This window comes from Xyrauchen texanus, chromosome 23, assembly GCF_025860055.1.
Source record: "Xyrauchen texanus isolate HMW12.3.18 chromosome 23, RBS_HiC_50CHRs, whole genome shotgun sequence".
Classification (NCBI taxonomy): Eukaryota; Metazoa; Chordata; class Actinopteri; order Cypriniformes; family Catostomidae; genus Xyrauchen; species Xyrauchen texanus.
The window spans coordinates 12211704-12232993 of NC_068298.1; the positions used below are offsets into that span (position 1 = coordinate 12211704).

Sequence of the window (21290 nt, forward strand, 5' to 3'; positions counted from 1 at the left end):
TTTGATGAGCAAGACAACTGTACTTTAGTACAACTTAGAGGTACTTGTAATTTAATTGAGTATTACCATGGTATTTTCTATTACTTTATACTTCCACTCCACTACATTTCAGAGGTAAATATTGTACTTTTTCCACTGCATTTATTTTTTTTAACAGCTATAGTTGTTAATATTCAGATGAATATTGTATACATAAAATATATGATCAGTTAAAATTAACTGTTATCTCTACATTTAAAAATGCCCAAATTAAATCAAATGTTCTTTCCTCTATCACATACAGATGGCTGAAAAGCGACTGAAAAATTAACTATATCGGCCACCATATCGGCAATCATTGAATTTCCCCCCTCTAAAATCGGTATCAGTCTCATAAATCCCATATCGGTTGGGCTCTACTTCTGGCCAGACTTTTGAAGCAATTGATAATTGAAAGTTTATGCACTGGCCTTTAATTACTTCCACTTTAAGTGACTTAATGTATCAGCGACTTTTGCTTTTATTTAAAAAAATGTTTGTTTTTTTGTGGTAATCAACATTATGCCACAAATGCAGTTGATTTAACCTGTATTGAACCAGAACATTCATTTAATACAAACCATGGTATTTCCCTAATAAATAAATAAACATCCAATTTACCTTACAGATATTCATGCAAAATCAGTACAAGACAGATTTAAATGTAAAAGTGTGATCTTAGGCCAAATGAGGAGGAAACAGGAGAGGCGGGGAAACGGTGCATGCAGAATTCATCACACTGTTTGTGTCTGGGGTCAGTGCCCATTTTTAGAAAAGTGAGGGAAAACAAGAGCCCTTGTTCACATTGAGGAAACCGTGTCTGCACCTCATTAAAAACCTTGATTCCTAAACACTTTTTATTACTGCAGTAATCTGAAGCTTTGAGGAGGGCTAAACTCTGCGATACAAATGGCATTAATAACCATTAACTGTTTAATGCATTAACGTGACAACTGACAGCAGCTCTGTGAGCAGATAAAAGTTCCTCCTTTCAACCAGCATAAGATGTTTCCTCAACAAACTGTCTTAGCGACAGCTGCCAGAGAAACAGGCTATTAACGTTAAGTTACTTGCTTGTCAGGTATATTTATGTTATGCTCCCTTTAAATCTCTTTTATATCGCTGATAGTGGTGACAGGGAGTAGATGGCGGTGGGCTAACGGCTGACAGTAAAATGGCGGTGGGCTAACGGCTGAACCGCTTGTTAGCCAGTAGAATCCAAGTAGGGATGTCTGATCCCGCGGTGACAGGATTTATAGCTGCATGTGTAGCAAAGTACTAAATATGAACAACTTAAGAATATGAAAGTAACACATATGTACACCTTACAACTAAAAAAATGACTGACAAAATTAAATATTAATGTTATAATAATATTATAATTACAAGATATAATACTTTGTAATTACAAGAATTAACTAATAGATATAGTAACCATTTAAAGCTCAAATGATGTATTAATGTAAGGTTACCATGCAAGAGGCATATGTTACATTAGCCAGTGTAACCTAATGTAAAACACTTCTTTGCAAGGGTACTAGAATGGAAACAAACAATAATGCTGTTAAGTTAAATGTTGGCTGAATTTAGGCTATTTATCATTATTTATTGATGTAAACCTATATCTTGTCGTGAATATTTTAATGAATCATTTTAATTTTATCCAGTTAACAATTTAACATTACTGTTGTAGCTACTGTTCTTTTTATCTAGTATTTCTGTTTGTTATAAGTTAAGTTAGCAGATATGAGTCATTCATGTTTCCATGAGGCCTAATGTTTGTCATCACTATGTTGCAGATAGAGCTAAAGGCTAACATTCATCCTAGTTTTTTAATTTGATTTTTCTTTTCTCTATCTTCAGGTTATGACGGACTTCACATGTTGGACTTATGTCCAAGTTTGTCAATGGTTGAGCGATATTGACTTGGGGGAATTCTGTGAAACATTTGTGGGTGAGCTTCAAGTATTTTGTGATCGATGCACCAGTGCCCTAACTGCCATGTAAGAACCGTCTCTTACAACAGATACCTCAAACACCTGCAGTATTTCCATGAGAATGAGCCAAATTTCGTTGTTGTATGTGGACACAATGGCTGCCAAAAAAAGTACAAAAGAGTGAGTTCTTTACGTGTCCATGTTTTTCGGACTCACAAAATCTTGAGAAACGCAGAGGACTCTGAGAAAAATCAGGAGGCTCCAGGCACCAAACATAGAGCTCCTCAAAGAAAGGATGGCACTGATAAAAGGCTACCGAAGAAATTTTGTGTCCAACCACAGCACAGAGGAAACTCTCTCTGAGTTTCCGTGTTTCAGACTGGCCAAAATGGTAAGTACAGTAGTGTGCTAACAACCTCGTTATTTAATTGTATGAGTTGTAACTATATTTTAATACATGTCTTTTCTACAATGGCACCTCGAGTCCTTCAGGTTTCACGGAGTCCCCTTAAGGAGAAGTTTAGGCGCATGATTGATGACTGTGAAGATGGCAGACTGAAAAAAGGTAACTAAATCTGCACTGCTTAGATTTTCAATGTACCGCTTATTTGATGGACTGACACCCCTACATATTTTCCATATTCCTGTGTGACCCATATCATACCAGTCTTCTTTTCTGCAAGGAGCCGTCTCACACACAGTAATAAATGTTTTTTTAAAAAGGCATTAGGTACAAGCGTCCAACATGTTATGTTAACTTAATGTTATTTTGTATTAAGGCCTACAGTTGGAAGCAGCCATTCTGCTCTTGCCTGCACTGTTCAAGGAGGACCCAGGGTTGCTGTTTGAAGTTGAGGTGAGCCATGAACAGTTGACTACAGTGCAGAGTTGTAGGCTCGAGTCACATGACAAATATGACTTTAGACTCGACTTGACAAATTTAAAAAAGACTTGACTCAAAAGTCGACATTGACTTTAACACTAATGACTCGTGACTTCACTTGGATTTGAGCCTTTTGACCCAAGCCTAAATACAAATTATACATAACATAGGGCTGTGCAATTAATAAAATTTTAATCTCAGTTATGATTTCGTTGTGTTTGCCATGAGAAACCAGCGGTGCAGGCTAGGTGTATGTGAGTGTGGGGAGAAGAGAGAAGAATAAATAAATTAGTAATAAATAAACACTAAAATAAGGTTGAAAATGACCTAGAATACGCTACTGTCAAAACAAATACGATAGGCTTACACCGCTACCATCCCCCACAGTTACACTGTCTTAATGAGAGCTCAACAGTCCGGCAAGCGGATGTGTCGCAGTTCTGTCTCTTGGATCCGCGACACGGGACCGTCGCGATTTCGATCTCTGTTTCAGAACCATTACAGACCTAATTTCAATGCAGACATTAGGTTTTTGTTTGTTGCTCTCCACAAACTATGCTGTCAAAGAAAATTACATTTATTTTCAGTTAATGGCCAAAAGTATTTGAACAGTTGTATGACGGTAGTTAAATTAATTTGTTTACTCATAAGTTTTTCCTTCAAATAAATGTGAGAGAAGATGGTTAATGCTAGTGTCCTCTCTTCCCCAGGGCCATCTTCAGACCAGCACTCCTGGCATCTCAACACCTAAGATGGTGCTTAAAGGCTGCAGGGAAGGTCATCCTATGCAGTATGACCACATTGTGCTCACTATGGATGGCCAGGTAATCACAGAAGAGAGCGAGGACATCTCGATGGCATTGGGCCTCCTCCTGTGTGTTTATTTTGTGTTTGGAATCCAGTATCCTAAAGGACTCAAGAAGACACTGACCTTTTTGGAGTGTGTTATATTGAAACTGAAAGATGCAGCCGGATTATTTTGTGTCTATAAAAGGGAAGTATATTGTGATTATTTATATATATATATATATATATATATATATATATATATATATATATATATATATATATATATATATATATATATATATATATGTTTGTATATGTATATAAATGTTTTTTCTCTGACTTGTCAGCTTTGAATTTACTTGCTGTGGAAAAAATTTATTAAAAGGTTTTGTAAGGGTAATGCATCTTGTTTCTTAGTAAGTATTTAGTACATGGTTTAGATTTTTTTGAGCCACTGTGTGGTAACAAATGACTATCATTCACTTTTTAAGTAATTGTAGTTGCCATTTAGAAGCATATTAACTTGTCTATGGTAGGATCTGCCATGAATTAAGAGTCCTACTAGGGCAAAATGCAAAAACAATATATGGCACGTAGTGGTTCTATAAAGTCCCATTTGAAAAAGCTCTTTAAAAGTAGGTGCCATATAGCACCAAAACAAGTTCCCCTATGATTACGAACCAAAGAACCACTGTTGGGTACTGTTAAGCACCATTTTTGTTGAAGCAATATAGTGATAAATGGCACCTAATGGTTCTGTATAGCACCTATCTTAGGTGCTATATAGCACCTGTAAAGATGGGTGCTATATAGCACCAAAACTGGTTCCCCTCTGATTACGAGCCAATGAACCACTTTTAGTGCTGTTTAGCACCATTTTTGTTTAGCGTGCATGTTAAAGGGTAACTAAACCCTAAACCAACTTTTTTTAGTTAATGATCTGTAAGAATGGGGCTTTATTAGTACTGGTCATTGATTCAAGTAATTTTTTTGACATTTGTGTAAAGTGTTTTAATTCTACAATATATGGTGTAAAAACGTCTGAGTGCTGCCCTCTTCAGGTTGAACGGTGGCTACTGCAGTTGAATTTTCCTATTGGCTGTTTGCGGTACTTCGTGACGTAAGTGGTGACAGCTGACGTGAGCAGGTTCCAGCTCACCACGCCCTTGGTACGAGCTACCACGCCCATGGCAGTATAAAAACCATCTCGTTTCGTCAAAATCACTGTAGCGAGTCAGGAGTTGGAATTGCGAGTATTGAAAACGATCAGGATAGAGTATTTTAGCATCTATTTAGCATAGCATTTATATAGTTATTTAGATTATTTCGTGTAGCCTAGGTAGTTAATTAGCATATTTGTTAGTGTAGTATTTTTAGAAGCATAGTTAGTTAGTAGCATAGTATTGCGTCAGTTAGGATAGCTTCAAGTTAGCGTAGATTATCTGTATTTAGTACAGTGGTCAGGATGGTACGTAGGTGTAATGTTGCTGGTTGCAACAGCACTGCTGGACTGTATTGCTTTCCATATAGACTTGGAAATTAGGCGCCAGGGGTTGCACGTCCTTGTTCTGGAAGACCGCGAGTTCCCGCCTAGAGCTGTAGGACTGTGCAAACTGCATTTTACACGGGATTGCTTCTCCAACGCAATGGAGGTGGAAATGGGCTTCTCCAAACAGCTCGCGCTGAAAAGCGACGCAGTGCCAAACGCTGCTCCTCCTGCATGGACTCTACCACCGCAGCGGCGTCTTGAGGTGAGTGATCATATATATTTGAATCACAATTTATGGTTAGGCTAAAGTTAATCCTCTGGGGCCGACAAACGCACGTTCGCGATGCGGGAGTGTTAAACGTATTGCACCCTTATACATTGTATTACGGTACTGACTACCTGTATAGTTTTATTTGGAGGTATATGGTTTTGTACATGATGACGTTACGCTTTACGTCACATTCTTCTAAGTTGAGAGAACAGCTAACTGATGTTATGTTCAAGTGAAGCTTGCTAAATAAAAATCCTGCTAAAAGGATAAACATCAATGAACAGCGTTTCGTTTGTTTTTCCTGCACGCGAGTGAAGGTGAATGCGCACTCGGATGCTCAACAGGGAGTTAAAACCGCAGTTTGAGCCAGCGGCTCGAATTGATATGGCTCCGGCCCTGTGTCCACAGACAATTCACCCTCCTCCACTTCAGGTGAAGGTGGGGGAGAAAGGTCCTCGACTTCTAAAGACCGCTCCGTGGCAAAGCTACTTGCGTCACTCCAGTCACTCTCCATTTTAGAGTCTGACAGCAGCTGTCAATTAATCTGTCACTACGGGTCTCAGGTGCACGCCCCCCCCCGCTCATCCCCGCCCTCGGTTCGTCCCCTCTATCCCCGCTGGGGTCTGCCCACTTTTAGAGCATTTTTCAAATATTGCTAGTGGGTGGAGTCAGACTCTGAGCAGGGGTTTAGTTACCCTTTAACAATAAACATTCACAATAGGCTATATACATACAATTTATATGCAATTCAATATATGCAATTTCAAGACATCATGTTTTTTGATGGAATGCATTGATATGTACATTTTTAAAAGCGAAAATGGGACCAAAATGATGAAAAACTAATGATAAAACAATATGTATATTTTCATAATGTATCAAGTTAGTCCACTCTATAATTAAAAGCATTAGCTGAGAGAGATGCAAATGGACATTGTAACTGAAAATACCCATTTTAATCAAATTGGAATCGAATCAATAGCTTGTGAATCGGAATTGTATCAAAACAGGTAATCAGTATCTATACCTAGCCCTAATCTATAGTCCTGCATTTAACCCAAAATGAGAGCCTTTTTCTAAGTCACTCATCTGTCCATGGTGAAATAACTAGCTGTTCATATTATTAAATCTTAAAGCCTTTAAAATACAGATAATATCAGATATAATATCAGATGATATTTTGGAGAGCAGTTATTTCTTCTCTGATATGTTCCTCATTCATGCCTGTCTTTTCCAGTATTTTCTCTTTATTGGAAATGCGTGCATTTTGACTGATAAGCCATTGCAAAATGGAATGGTGATCCATAGCTGTGAATTTTGCTCTTGGATTGATTTTAGCAGAACACTAATAGGAAGAGAAATGATGCTGTTGGATTTCCTTGTTTTGATACTGTCTGGTCGACTGTCAATCTTTAGTTTTTCAATGGCCGATGCAAATAAAATATAAATACCTACTGAGCAGGGTGGCTGATTGTCGTTGTATGTAAAATTCATGAAATTAAATGAACAATTAGTGCCTATTTTACTCACAATTTATGGCAACATATTTGAAAATTGAAAATTTGCATCATCCACTGGCAAAGATTACCTAATAATTCTAACAATCGACTACTATTTTTGCATGGAACAAATATTGGGTAACAATAATAATATCTAAAGTACAAACATTTTTATAAATGATCCTCGCCAATATATCGGTCTATCACTAATCTTTAGAATGGTTTGTGCCTACTCTATTTCAAGCCTTGTTAATATTGACAAATCTTTTTCTTAGGTCTTTAAAAGTCTCACTTAATCATGGCAAATTTGACTTCATAAACCTGTCCTTCACAGCATAGTCTGAGATAGCAACAACCAAAGTCTGTGTTTATTTAGCAGGGAACGGCACTCAAACTCACACCTCTTCCAATCTCATTGATTGGAACATCTGACTGATATTACTTAATACTCTTAATTATCCATTATCCAACAGGTTTACATAGTTTTTCTGGCAAAGATTATAAATGTATGCATGTTAAAAAACAAACATGAGAAAACATACCTATTTTGTGTTGTTTTCTTTAGTGAGATCTGTTTCTTAACCTTAGACGAAGATCAGCTCACATTTTAATTCACATACAAAAACTCTTCAGACAAGTCCAAAGTATTCATTTCTAACACTCTAACTCTCTTTCCTCTCCTTTCTCTCTCTCTTCTCTCATAACTGCAAATCATGAAGAAGGATTAGTGCCTAGTGATTGAGAGAGAGAGAGAGCGCTTTCCAAATGTGACAACCATTAAATTACTTTAACGTAAAATTTACTGTAAGCATCTAGTCAGCACAGGTGATTTTCAATCACTGATTGTAGAGCCACTCAAATCCACAAAAAAAATGCTGAACAAAGAGAAGCAAAATTAAGATTTTTTTTAAAAAAAGAGCTAAAGAAAATTGTTACATGATACTTTAGAGCTCAGGTACTTTATCACTACAGAACAGTAATATAAGGCTCTGCTCAAGTGCCTGTGCTTTCACAGCATCTTAATATTTATATATCAATATATATCAACTATCAGCACTTGATAGTCTCACCATCGGAGTCAGTGAAGGTGCTTCTTGCACCTTTGGGCAAGGTACGTAGATTCACGTTAGAGAAACGTTTTATCTCGATTACACAATTCTGTGCCAAATGTGAAGAATATCTTGGCCTATTATGACATTTGTATTTATCAATAATAAACGATGACACGGGAAGAGTTAACAAGATCATGCTACTGCCAAACCACTTGTTGAAAAGACTAATTTACCTCAGTATTTAAAAAAAAATTTCAGAAGTGTTTCAAACAGGTTTTGCGTGTGTATTTTGATTATGAACTGAATTTTAAAGTTGCTCAGCGTTGAATATGAATAAATGATATTCCATTAAATCAGTAATGTTAAACTAATGTGAGAAAGTGATGTCGTACAGAACACCGTTATTTCTGACAGCTAATATTTCCCATACATTCGTTTTTAAATCAAAGACTGTTTGACTAATAAGCATATTACAGGCTATACACCCTACATATAAAAATGCATTTTCTAAATAGTTCTGTGTATTTTCAGCTTAACCACAGAATAAGTGACTGAAGAGTTTTCTTTATTTCAGCTAATTATAAAGCGGTCAAGTTCAAGAGAAATTAATCACTCACCATTTCTGTGTGGAGCGCGCGGGTCAAAACCATGGCACGGCGTTAAATCCTTTGCAAATTCACATCCTGGCATGGAGGAGACAGGCTTGGAAAGAAACAGACAACTTCTAGAATTCGCCGAGTTCACCGAATGTGGACCCAGTTGTGTGAGTTTCAAGCGACGGTTATGTCAGCGCAAACGGTATACCATACGCGCGCGCGGCCAGTTCCGTGGTTCAGTCAGACAGAACCGAGCGCGAGCGCCTTTCGCTTTACACACAGAAACGTAAACTGAAGTCTCAAGTCCCTCCTCTCTCACACCGCTCCCATCTTCTGCTGGCCTATTCAAAAAGCGCTTCAGCTCCCTTACCTTCCAGTGTCGTTTTAACATGTGCGTAAAAATGTGCGTACTTTTCAACTAGGTGGTCACGCGATATCGTAAACAGAACGCAGGTACTTGCTGTTTCTGTTTATTTTAAAAGTGCGCTGACATCGATATAACGTACCTCATATGCAATGTAATTGGAATATGATGTTTTGCAAAACAAACATTTATTTAATTGGTCCGTCATTTAAATTAATTTAAGAATGAATAGTTAATGTCAGCTTTCACTGTTTTATAATAGGCATTTTTTAAACACATCAACGAAGATCCAGATATAAAATTATTCCATATATATTTACATGTCATAAAATATCGATACATCGATCACTGATCAAGCTTAATGATCAACGTATCGTTATTTTCTCGATACTTTTTTGATCCATAAATATATTAAAGGGATAGTTAATTCAAACCTGAAAATTCTGTAATTGTTTACTCACCACTGTGTTGTTACCCATATGACTTTATTTATTTTTCTTAAAACAAAGCAAGAAATTGTGTTTTTGAAAAATAAAATTGTGCTCAGGGGTGTCATACTATGACAGTTATTGTGACCACCTCTTCCAACTTCAAAAGGAAGCAAAAGCACAATTCAGAAGTCAGAAGTTTGCACTAGGTGCAAATGGTGTTAGTTGATATTTGCACCCTAGCATACAGTAAAGGATCATCACTGCAGCGTGTTTATTGTTTTTATTAATAGTCCCACAGACAAGCTACATCAACACCTAGCCCCAAACCTAACTCTAACCTTCCCTTACAAAAATTAACCATGGTTTTACTACAGTAACCATTCTATCACCATGGTATTTTGGAGTAAAATCATAGTAACCACAAAATTAAAACATGGTTACTAACACCATATTACTTTTGTAACACCATGGTTACTTACATTAAAACTATGGCTTACACCAACATGCTTACTACAATATTACTACCATGTAACATTAAAACCATGGATCATTTTACCCAGATCAAACCTTTCTCTCAACTCCTCGACATTCACCATGAACAAATCATTACAAGGCAGTCAAATTTTACATGATTTTTCATGTATTATTATAAGTAGTATTAAAGGAAATATTAAGATAGAAGACAGGAAACTGGATGGGGAAAACTGGGGCATAAGAGCGTTGAGAGAAATGTTTGATCCGGGTAAAAATAACCATTTAATTAGGGGTGCAAATAACACTAATGTTATTTAACAGAATATTACATAACAGTACATTGAAGCTAGAAACTCACTTGCCGGTTACAAACTACTTGATTTTAGCAGAGGGTGTCACAGTTACCGACTGTTCTGCTGAGGTCTCGTTCTTTTCATTCAGGTTTTGTCACACATACACCGGTTTTAAATGAGGAAGACGTGACAGAGATTCCTGCTTCCTCAGCCTTTCTCTCCGGTTCATCCTTTTCACTTTCGGTAAGCGAAACATCCAAAACACTGAAGTCTCCTCTCCTGTACTCTGTCTGACGGCAGCTTCTGAGTGTGTATGGCTGCATCATCCTCTTTTATCTCTCTCTGTTTGATTTCAAAGTACTTCCGGTTTTTAAACAAATAAGGCTGAGGATAGAAATACATCTCTTCAAATTCAAACTCTTCAGACATGTTTTTTTTTTAAGTTTTGTTCTCTGGTTTGTGTGTAGCTGTCTTGAGTTCTGTTGTTACTATCACTGTTGCAGACTTGTTTTAGATAGAAAAAATTAGTTTTCGCTTGAACACCCTATCTCGTGAGAGAGGCTGTGTATTTTGTTGCTCTCATGCACCCTCTTGAACGCGCACAGGAGAGAAATGGTCTGTGAGCATTTTCTCTAAATAATACATTCGATTTCAGTTTGTTTCTCACCAAACCTTATCATATGCCTTCAGAACAAGGCACAAGCCACATACAATAATTTATTAGACTTCTGAAGTATGCTTTGGTGTCCTTTCGATGCTTGAAGATGTGGTCACCATAAACTGCCATTTTATGACATTACTGTGCACAAATTATTTGTATTTGTTTTTTCTTTTTATTAAGAAAAAAAAAGAAAGTCCTATAGGGTTATAGCAATGCAGGGCTGAGTATACAAAGGATGCATTTTAATTTTTGGGTATACTATCCCTTCAACATTAGCCGATATTTAAATTAGAAGCCTAATTTGTGTGCTTTCCAATTCACAGTCAGTTGGTCTTCTGTTTGGTCTGATTAGACCGGGGGATGGAGGAGCCCGGCCGCCTGAGAGCAGAGGTACGGCCGCAGACCACGAGGGGAGGAGGGGCTCCTAACCGACCGTCTGGAGTGGGAGGACCGCTGCCAGGGGCGGGGGAGACACCTTCCATCCACCGGAACGTGGCGGGGCGTTCTGTCCAGGCATGAGAGAACGAGGGAGGATTGTGGCAGGGCAGGGGGCAGGCCAGGTCGTGATTCCGCACACCCAGCCCCTAATCAGGCTAATTAGACCTCAAGAGGGATAAAGGCCGACCAAAGATGGCAGTGCAACAGAGAGAGAGATTTACGGACAGCTGTCGGACACCTGTGTGTGTGTTTGTCTTTTTGGTTCAGTTTATTATTCAAATATTATTTATATTGTTAAGCCGGTTCTCGCTTCGTCCTTTCCATGAATAACTTTACAATATATATTAGGCTTAAGATTAATGCGTCATGAAAATGACTATCCACTGACGGTCCCCATCCAACCTAACAGAGCTTTAGAGGATCTGCAGAGAAGAATGCCAGAAAATCCCCAAATCCAGTTGTGCAAAGCTTGATGCATCATACCCCAAAATACTTGAGGCTGTAATCGCTGCCAAAGCTACTTCAACTAAGTACTGAGTTAAGAGTCCTTATACTTATGTCAATGTGATATTTAGTTGTTTTTTTAATACATTTACAAATTTTTTATCAAAGTAAAAAAAAATAAGTTTTTTGCTTTGTCATTATGGAATACGGAGTGTAGATTGATGTGAGAAAAAAAAACATTTAAATCATTTAGCATAAGGCTGCAACATAACAAAAAGCATCTTTGCTCTTAATGCAAACAGCGTTTGATGCTATTTGCACTCTAGTGCAAATAGTGGCAGATACTCTTATACCCCTGTTTAAATACTAACATACAGTATGGTGGCATCACTGCAGAATTTTTATTATGTTTATTTGGAGTCCCACAGACACCCTACACCAACCCCTACCCCTAACCATGCCATACAAAAATTAACCATGGTTTTACTACATTAACCATAGTATCACCATGGTAATTTTCTTGTAAAATCATAGTAACCACAAAATTAAACATTACTTTTAACTACTTTTAACAACATGTTACTGTAGTAACACCATGGTTAGTACATCAGAACTATATAGTTTCCACCAAAACACATGGTTACTACAATATTATTACAGTAAAACCATGGTTAATTTTATCCGGATCAAATCCTCTCAACTCTCCGAGCTTCACTGTGACCAAATCTATGCGAGTAATCTCTTTTATTACTAAAAGTAGTATTATGGCAATATTAATAGTAGAGACATGGGAAAAAGCATGTCAAGGGGTGGGATTTTAACCTGGATCTTCAGCATGACAACACATACACATACCCTTGTTACACTCAGAGCTACTACAGCTGCACATGGGGTGCAGTTTGTCATAAAATCTTGTATTTCCACCAGATACACTTGTACACACATACTTGTTATCTTGTTATTAAAGTCTTGCCATTGGTTATTTTTGTCATGTGTTTCCCTTGTCTGTGTATATATTGCCCTCGTTCTCTCTTGTTAAACCTGCATGGATGTTTGCAGTGGCGCAAAAAGTGGGTATGCGCTATATGCGGCGCATAGGGGCGCCACACCATTCTAATTTATATAAGTTTTATAAATTTATATAAAAGTTATATAAGTTAAATATAAAAAAGTTATAGAAATTTTAGAGGACTAACAGGCTAGAGTAGGCACCGGCGCCCTCATAGGATTCCATCATAGAATTTATTTTGACAGAAGGGTAATATCGCGACGCGAGCGCTGAGTGAGCAGCAGGAGTGAGTTGTCGTTAAAACTCAAAGATGGATAAAGCAAAAAAGCTGTCGGGGGCTAAAAACAGAAAAAGAAAGAGGGAAAAGGAGATTGCATGTCAAGGGATGCGACAGCAGCTTAATATGTGGATGGTGAAAGGCAACAGGTAGGATTTAAAGTGTGAGGTCTGTGCTTGGAAGCTTGCAAATATTCATGTTAACAGACTAGCTAGCGTTTGCTAAGACTGGGAATGTAGCAGCCAGAATATGTAGCTAGCTAGCTTAGAATATGCAAAACCGAGGTTGCTGTGCTGAAAATTGAAAGATATAAGGTAGCATGTACGATAAATGACAAGAATCTGGAAAACAACTAATGCAATATCTCTGGTTTACCATGGAATCATGCATAGATTTGCTAGCAAACTTGGAGGCTTGCAAATATTATTGCAAATAACAGACTGGCAAGTGTTTGCTAACTTAATGCAAAATAATGTTGCTGATATTTACATTTAGATTTTGGTTAAACCCTATGGTAGGGTCACATCTCTCTCTCTCTCTTTAAAAATCTGTGCTATGTGTGTGTGTGTGTGTGTGTGTGTGTGTGTGTGTGTGTGTGTATATATATATATATATATATATATATATATATATATATATATATATATATATAGGACAGACCTTTAAAGGAGAGAGAGATGTGACCCTGTAATTACATATCTATATATATATATGTGTGTGTGTGTGTCCCATATTTGTACTTTTTCAAATCCAAAATGTTAATGTAATTTCAACAGCAGCACAACCTTACTGCATAATAGTTGTCTTATATGATGCCATCACTAGGCTGATTTAAGAATTGAATTTAGGCTGCTTTATTTAACAGTGAGTTCATTTCTTTCAGGAATCAGTGACAAGATATGCCCTAGCTACCAATGATGTTTCAAGGGATATCATTCAGGAAATTTACCCAGCGAGCCGTCTACTTAGGGGTCATGAAAAGGCTCTGGATAAATTAAATTTCCTCCTATAGGAGAACCTTGATTTGGTTTTTCCAAATGTAACAGTAGCCCTGAGAGTTTTCCTGACAATGCCTATGACAGTTGCCTCTGCGGAGAGATCATTCAGCAAGCTATAGCTGATAAAGACATACCTTCGTTCCAACATGAGTAATGATCCTTAACCCAATTAGCAGTCATTTCAATTGAAAACAGTGTGGCATGAACCATTTCATTCGATGCAATACTAGATAAATGGGCAAGTGAAAAGGCACGCCATGTTACAATTTAGTAGAAACTAAAGAGTGCTTTTGAATGTTTGGTAGCAACATCGTTACTTGGATTGGGCATCGTGATCGGTGTTTATTCTGTTTGTTACTGTTTATTCTGTTTGTAACTTTTTATTATTTGTTAACATTGTTAATAATATATAATGTACATATATACCATAGGCCTACAGTGGCTGTCTGATATACTTTCAAATAAACCTTTATTATTTGAAGCCCATACATGATGATGTCCGGCAAACTTATTTATTTATAAGTGGGGTGTGGGGGGCGCCAAAATTGTTGCTGCATACCCCTCTAACACTGGGTAGTTGCGCCCCTGGATGTTTGATTTGTTCTTTTGTTTAGTTTTGAGTTACTTGTTTAGTTTTCTTTTGTTTTAGCCTGCACTTAGATCCTCCTCATGCATTGTTCCTACAGATGTTTTATATATATATATATATATATATATATATGTAAATATATTCCTTTGTCGACATGAGGACGCCTTTGTGATACCTTCTTTGGTCTGTTCCTACCCAAATGTATCAACACTGTTATCATAAAAGTTTTCTCCCCGTTTGACAGAATGACCCAAATTATTTACTTAGACGCTGCATTGTGGCATTTAAAACACAATAAAGGAACTGAAAGTTGTGTGAGATTGAATATAAACAGGAACTAGACACATACACAATGCATGCACATGTCAGTCATTTAATGTTTTTCAGTGTAGCAGTTCAAGATTTTAAATCTGCTTGTGTTACAACCTCTGTCAATTTCTCTAATCTATATATATATATATATATTAAATAAAAAACAGACATAAGTAAGGCATAGAAACCTATGTTCACAACCTTGAGAGGCCTGATGCAGCATTTTTTATTTTACATTTACACAGCCAAGCAATGTGAATTATTTTTTTTTTAATTAAGCTATAAAATCCACCAGAGAAAAAAATAGCACTTACAACTCTACTGTAGACTGTATATATAGATGTTCTCCAACATAATGTATGTTATGTTTTAGATGCTGGTGTGCAGGTGACACCAGGCTGTTTAATGAGCTTAACCAACAAAACTTCCTTGAGCTCATGTTGGTTTACCAGCACCACCAGCTTCATAAGTTTTAGTCAGCATGGCTATGCTGGTCCACCAGCTAGCAATAACCAGCATAAAACAACCTGGACCTGCATGGACATTTTTCTTGTTCTAAACTGATCTTTTCAGCAGGGGAGGCTTTTAATAAAAATATTCATAAAAACTTCAGAGAATCATAATACATGTGTTGACCACCACCAAGACCCCTCACAGTCCAAAGAGCTTGTTGATGCTCTCAAGAGTCAAGGGATCATGAGAACTGGAGGTCTCCCTAAATTATTTCCTATCTAGAGGACAGAATGTATGATATTTTTTTAAAGACTTCATTATTGCAGCATATTCTTTCCTTGTCTCTTTTCCCAATCCCTATTCTCTCTGTGAAAACTGGTTTTGCTGTCCAACGAGTACAGTCCAGTCATCAACCAGACAGAACCATTATTATTATTATGCCTCTTGTTCTTTGTCTTGCTATGTGTAAATGGAAGGCACTTCGCACTGAATAAACAGAAAGAGTTGAATTGTAGAAAGAGCATGCTGCCTTTATAGTCATCATCTCATTTCTCAAGCTTTTTATTTTGTGTTCAGTTTGGTATAGACATTGAATGGGAAACATGCCTTATACCAATGGGCCACAACCCCAAAATGGGCCACATTTCTGTTCTGATGTCATGGAAAGATGGGGAAAATACACTGCTTAAAACAAATATAGAATGCAACTAAACACATAATTGTGCATTGTTAGGATATAAAAATAAATAGACTAATCGACTTGAAAATGAAATAAAAAACTGTTTGCCATATTTTTTGGTCATTGACATTCAAATTCAGTCAAATTATACTGTATTTTGTCATCTGTCACTTGGTAGAAGCTATAGCCACATTATAGGCACATGTCAACATCTAGACATGTTGTTTGACATGCCCACATCCCTAAAAACCAAGAACAAAACTATGCAAAGTAAAATAATATGCAAAATAAAACACAACCCTGATTACATTAAATACAGGTTATGTTATGTTTGGTGTTATGTTGGGTTGTGACTTGATGACCACTGTAAAATCTGGGTCTTGAACAAAACCTGTTGTGAACAACTGCTCTATACTGTAAAATATTCTCTCACACAATACATAATTTCCTTGCTTCACAGTTTGTTGTTCTTCAAATATGACAAACCAAAAAACTCATTACCTTACAAAAAAGCATGGATCTCTCCGTTCTTTCATGTGTAGACCCAAATTACTTGGGCACCTAGTCATTGTTCTTGTGAAATCACACTCCCACTCCACCCACAGAGTAGTGGCAAAATTGAAAAAAGATTAATCTTTAAAACAGTTTCTTTTCAGTTTTCTGTTCTGTGTTCTCATTCAATTCCACTTGCGTTACGAGAGAAAATTTGCAAATCCTGGCATTTCTCTTCATTAAATATAATAGGTCATCTGCTTCCCTCTAGGTATATATATGAATGGTGAATGAACAGCCTGCACATTCAAATGTTAGTCATACATCTTTTATGATTACATGTACACCTGTTTGAGCTGAATTGAGGTATACATTCTTACCAAGCCACCAGACAAAGCAAACAAAGCCAAGTGAATATCTTAAGCTTTTCCAATGAATTAATTCAATATATGAAGGGTACACCAACAATAGGCACTCAAGCTATAAGACAGAAAAGAGGAATATTATATATTTTTTATTTGAATTTAGTTGTTTATTTAAAAAAATTTGAAATCAATCACATATGCTTGAAAACCAATTTTGGCAGTAATGCTTCTTTGTTGTTACACAGCCTTCATTATAAGCTGTATGGGAAGCGAAACCCAAAGGTATGACAAAACTGTGCTATACAGCTGAAAAGTGCAGTGCCATGCATCTTTATACTGTACTTGAAACCAACTGATAATGCAGCACAGACGATGCAATGCAAACCAGAAATTTATCTGGCCGCAAAAACAGTGAGTCACATAAACAAACAGATCTGCTCAGAGATATTCAGTGGATCATGCAAGTACATACTTAATGCTACATATTAATGCACTTTGGTCTGCTTTTTTGCTGCTTTTGTACAATACAATAGTTTGTAAAGTAGTGGATGTAACTTCTCATATAAAGCTCTTTATATTGTAATATAATGCACATACAGTTCATATGGTAGGTTGATATGGTTGTGCTTACAAAGATTAGCCCTATAAATGGCCCTTAAAGGGATCTTTTGCTCTCATCATTTGCTCACCCTCATACAATGGTCTGATTCACTTACAATGGACCTACAGAGTTGAGATATTCTTCTAAAAATACTTGTTTGTGTTCTGCTGATGAAAGAAAGTCATACTCATCTGGAATAGCATAAGGGTGAGTAAATGATGAGATAATTTTCATTTTTGTGTGAACTTTCCCTTTAATATCAAAAAGATTGTTGAGCCCAAAATTAAATCAATATCTGTCTTTTAAAGAATCAAACCATTCTGCTCCAACAATTGGGCCACGGCAGTTGTAAATGTGGACAAATGTTTCATTCAGATTCAGGGGAAAACAAAATGTTCATTGTGGCAGACAACCCTCTTTTTCATCGGAAAGCAAGACGCAGGAACAGCATTTTAAACCAAAAATACTTTTAATAAACAAAACACAAAATAAAACTGCTTTTAAGCATAACCAAAACACATGTTGACACACACACACACAGTTTTGTGTATCTCTCTCTTTCTCTTGACCTGGCATATCTGGCTCCTCCTTATTTCTCTCCCGCTGTTTGGGGTAACTCAGCACCAGGCGTCCATCGTCTTGGCCCGGCTACGCCCACCTCCTCGTCACATACCCCCAATGCCTACTCCTACTCTTGTTCATTGGAAAGGAGGAAGTGGGAAGTGGGAAGTATCAACCAAAAAGGCTTTTAATAAATAAAACACATCATAAAACTTATTTTCAGCATAACCAAAACATGTGTCGACACACACACACAGCTCCACGTGTCACTCTCTCTCTCTCGAATTGGCGTCTCTGTGTCTTCCTTATCGCTCTCCCGCTGATTGGGATTACTCAACACCAGGCATCCATCATCACGGCCCAGCCACGCCCTCCTCCTCACCTTTAGACTTAGTTTTGGTCCTTTTGCAAACTTCTAGTTAACGTGTGCTTTAATGGCAGATACTTAATGGATGTAATAATGACTGGCATATTGGAAAAGCATCTCCATCTTTATTTGCTTCAAGACACCACTCAGCACTTGACCCACATTTTTCATTGGCTCCAAGTTAAAGATGTCTATATTGACGGCAGCCTGCGCAGTCTTGGCCCTCCTCACAGAGGCTGGTGTCAGAATGCATCGGTCTGGGTCAGCGTAATTCCTTTGATGGACGTAATCAGGGGCCTGTGATATGCTTGAGATGAGAGAAGTTAGTGAATCCCCAGAAAGAAAGTGAAAGGTCAGGGAGAGAATGGCAGGAGATCTGATGCTTTAAGTCTAAGAAACCGGCGCACACTTCTCTGACCCCTCTGCCCTACCATGATATTTATCCACTCTTGGCCAAGGTTTCAGAGAATGCGCCAGCCAATGCTTAAGGCAGCAAATATTCCTCATGAACCATGAGGTTTTGCTGTACCCAGAGGAATCAAGTGTGATTTAGAAGTCATGCTGTGCAATATTATTTTGGCTTTAAGTTCTTTTCGCATCTATCAGGACCATCCCTTTAAACAAGGATAGATTTGAAGTTCACTTGGGTGAGCTTTTTTAGACCGCCAAATTTTTCCATTTCACTGTAATTTATATGTTCTTTCCTTGCAATGTATGCAGACCATAAAGTGAAGATCAAACTAGTAATTGTGTCTGTATATACTTGCCTAGACCATTAAGTGACCTAGTGTCTAATTCTTAATGATGTGTAATGTCTCTCCCAGACAAATGCATTTGGATGAGTGGATATTGGCTTTTACTTTATCTAGATGACTACCGTAGCATTTTTGTAGAGTACCTTATTAGGAGATTTTACTGTGGATTACATTTGTACTTGTACAATGCTATTTAAATGTCTAAACCTTTTGGGCATTTCATAGTGACAACTAAAGTCAAAATGCAAGTTTATATGACAACAAGAATTGGAAGCCAAGGCATTTTAAGAATAAACATCTTGCTCGTTATACAAATTGGGATGTCAGCTGTGGTTGTTTCTTGGACAACATTTCTTTGCAGCACAGAGACAAATTGTATGCATGGTCTCTGATTTCCCACACAGTATCCAAGAGAGAGAAATCTTGAAAAATAGACACATAACATGCACAAGCCTACCACGATGTGCTTAGATGCCAGGTGTAGACTCTGATATTGAATGTTTGTATGAATGTTTGTTGTATCGGGCAGCCCAGTTGGCTTAGATCATATTTTTTTCTGAAGTTCACAGCTGTGTCTGCGTCTAGAATTCTGGTCTTTTAAAATAAGCTGATCAACATCAAACAAATGACAACAACAACAAAAAAGTGCCTTTGCTCCTCGGCATCAACTCACAAATGGCAGTTTTCCGTCTGATCCAAATTGATGTCATTGCACGTGCACTGTGTGTTTGATACAAGTCTGGATGCCAAACATAAATTTTTGTAAATTGGTGGGGGAATATAAATGCAGTTTTGGATGAACTAAGATGTACTGTATTTGGCATTCACTTGACATAAAGAGGAGAGTCGGTCAGACCACAGTAATAAGTTATGTTATTTTGCAGTTTGACATTGTCATGTGTGGTCTGAATTGGCTGGAAATGGTCTAATTAAAGTTTCAAATACAAAAGGATTTATGCAAATGTGGCTGAAAGGGCTCAAGTGAATATTTTGCAGTGTCATGGTGACAAAAGGTGGCATGACATGATTTGTAATTTGGGTATTGAGGTTGTAACACGTCATTTAATCCCTTTATAATCATCTGTGTCAAATGTCCTCTATCCAAACACTTCATGCCCTGTGAGGGATCTAAAGATAATTCTTTTGATCTAACTCAAAATCCTTTTGATATACAAATGTTGAATGTGTACCTTTTGAAAAAAAGATCTCCCAGAGAAAAATTGTATCTTTTGCTCAGAGGTTGCTCTTTTATATCTCATGAGACTTATGGAGTTCTTAGTGACGTGTCATTTCACCTTTGTGCACCCTTCATAATGGGGGCATGCTTGAGGCCTTTGGGGTCAAATTTGACCTCAAAAATTTACGTGTAATTTCGTACTGTAATCATGGAATTTTATTAAACAAATGTAATAACACTAACTTCTCTCATTTAAAAAAAATTTTTTTTTTTACCTTCTTTACCTCTAAATTACTAAACTACACCATTCATTTTCATATAAAATAAGAACATTCACTTCAGTTAAGATCTACATTTCTCAATTTAATTCTGGAAGAAAATATGAAAAAAGTGTCATGCATTAGAGGCAGATTGCTTCCATCTGCTGAAAAAAAAAAAAAAAAGATTCAAATTCAAATGACCTGAAATTATACAATTATAACCATTAGACTGCTGCAGAGATCCACTCATTTGCCCATTTTCATTTTTTTTTTTTATAGATCTTATCACAAGTTCTGCATTTGAATATATATTTAGACATACACTCACCTAAAGGATTATTAGGAACACCATACTAATACTGTGTTTGACCCCCTTTCGCCTTCAGAACTGCCTTAATTCTACGTGGCATTGATTCAACAAGGTGCTGAAAGCATTCTTTAGAAATGTTGGCCCATATTGATAGGATAGCATCTTGCAGTTGATGGAGATTTGTGGGATGCACATCCAGGGCACGAAGCTCCCGTTCCACCACATCCCAAAGATGCTCTATTGGGTTGAGATCTGGTGACTGTGGGGGCCATTTTAGTACAGTGAACTCATTGTCATGTTCAAGAAACCAATTTGAAATGATTCGAGCTTTGTGACATGGTGCATTGTCCTGCTGGAAGTAGCCATCAGAGGATGGGTACATGGTGGCCATAAAGGGATGGACATGGTCAGAAACAATGCTCAGGTAGGCCGTGGCATTTAAACGA

General features: G+C 37.3%; 1 protein-coding gene across 1 annotated transcript in view; it reads right to left on the reverse strand.

Annotated features, from left to right (window-relative positions):
• LOC127617094 (5-hydroxytryptamine receptor 4-like) overlaps window positions 1-8650 on the reverse strand; it is a 172476-nt gene extending 163826 nt beyond the window's left edge. Inside the window, exon 1 of the mRNA XM_052088978.1 lies at window positions 8556-8650. Within this exon, the coding sequence (XP_051944938.1) occupies window positions 8556-8628 (73 nt within the window). The 5' untranslated portion in view covers window positions 8629-8650. The remainder of the gene's footprint in view (window positions 1-8555) is intronic.
• Window positions 8651-21290: the final 12640 nt, after the last annotated feature.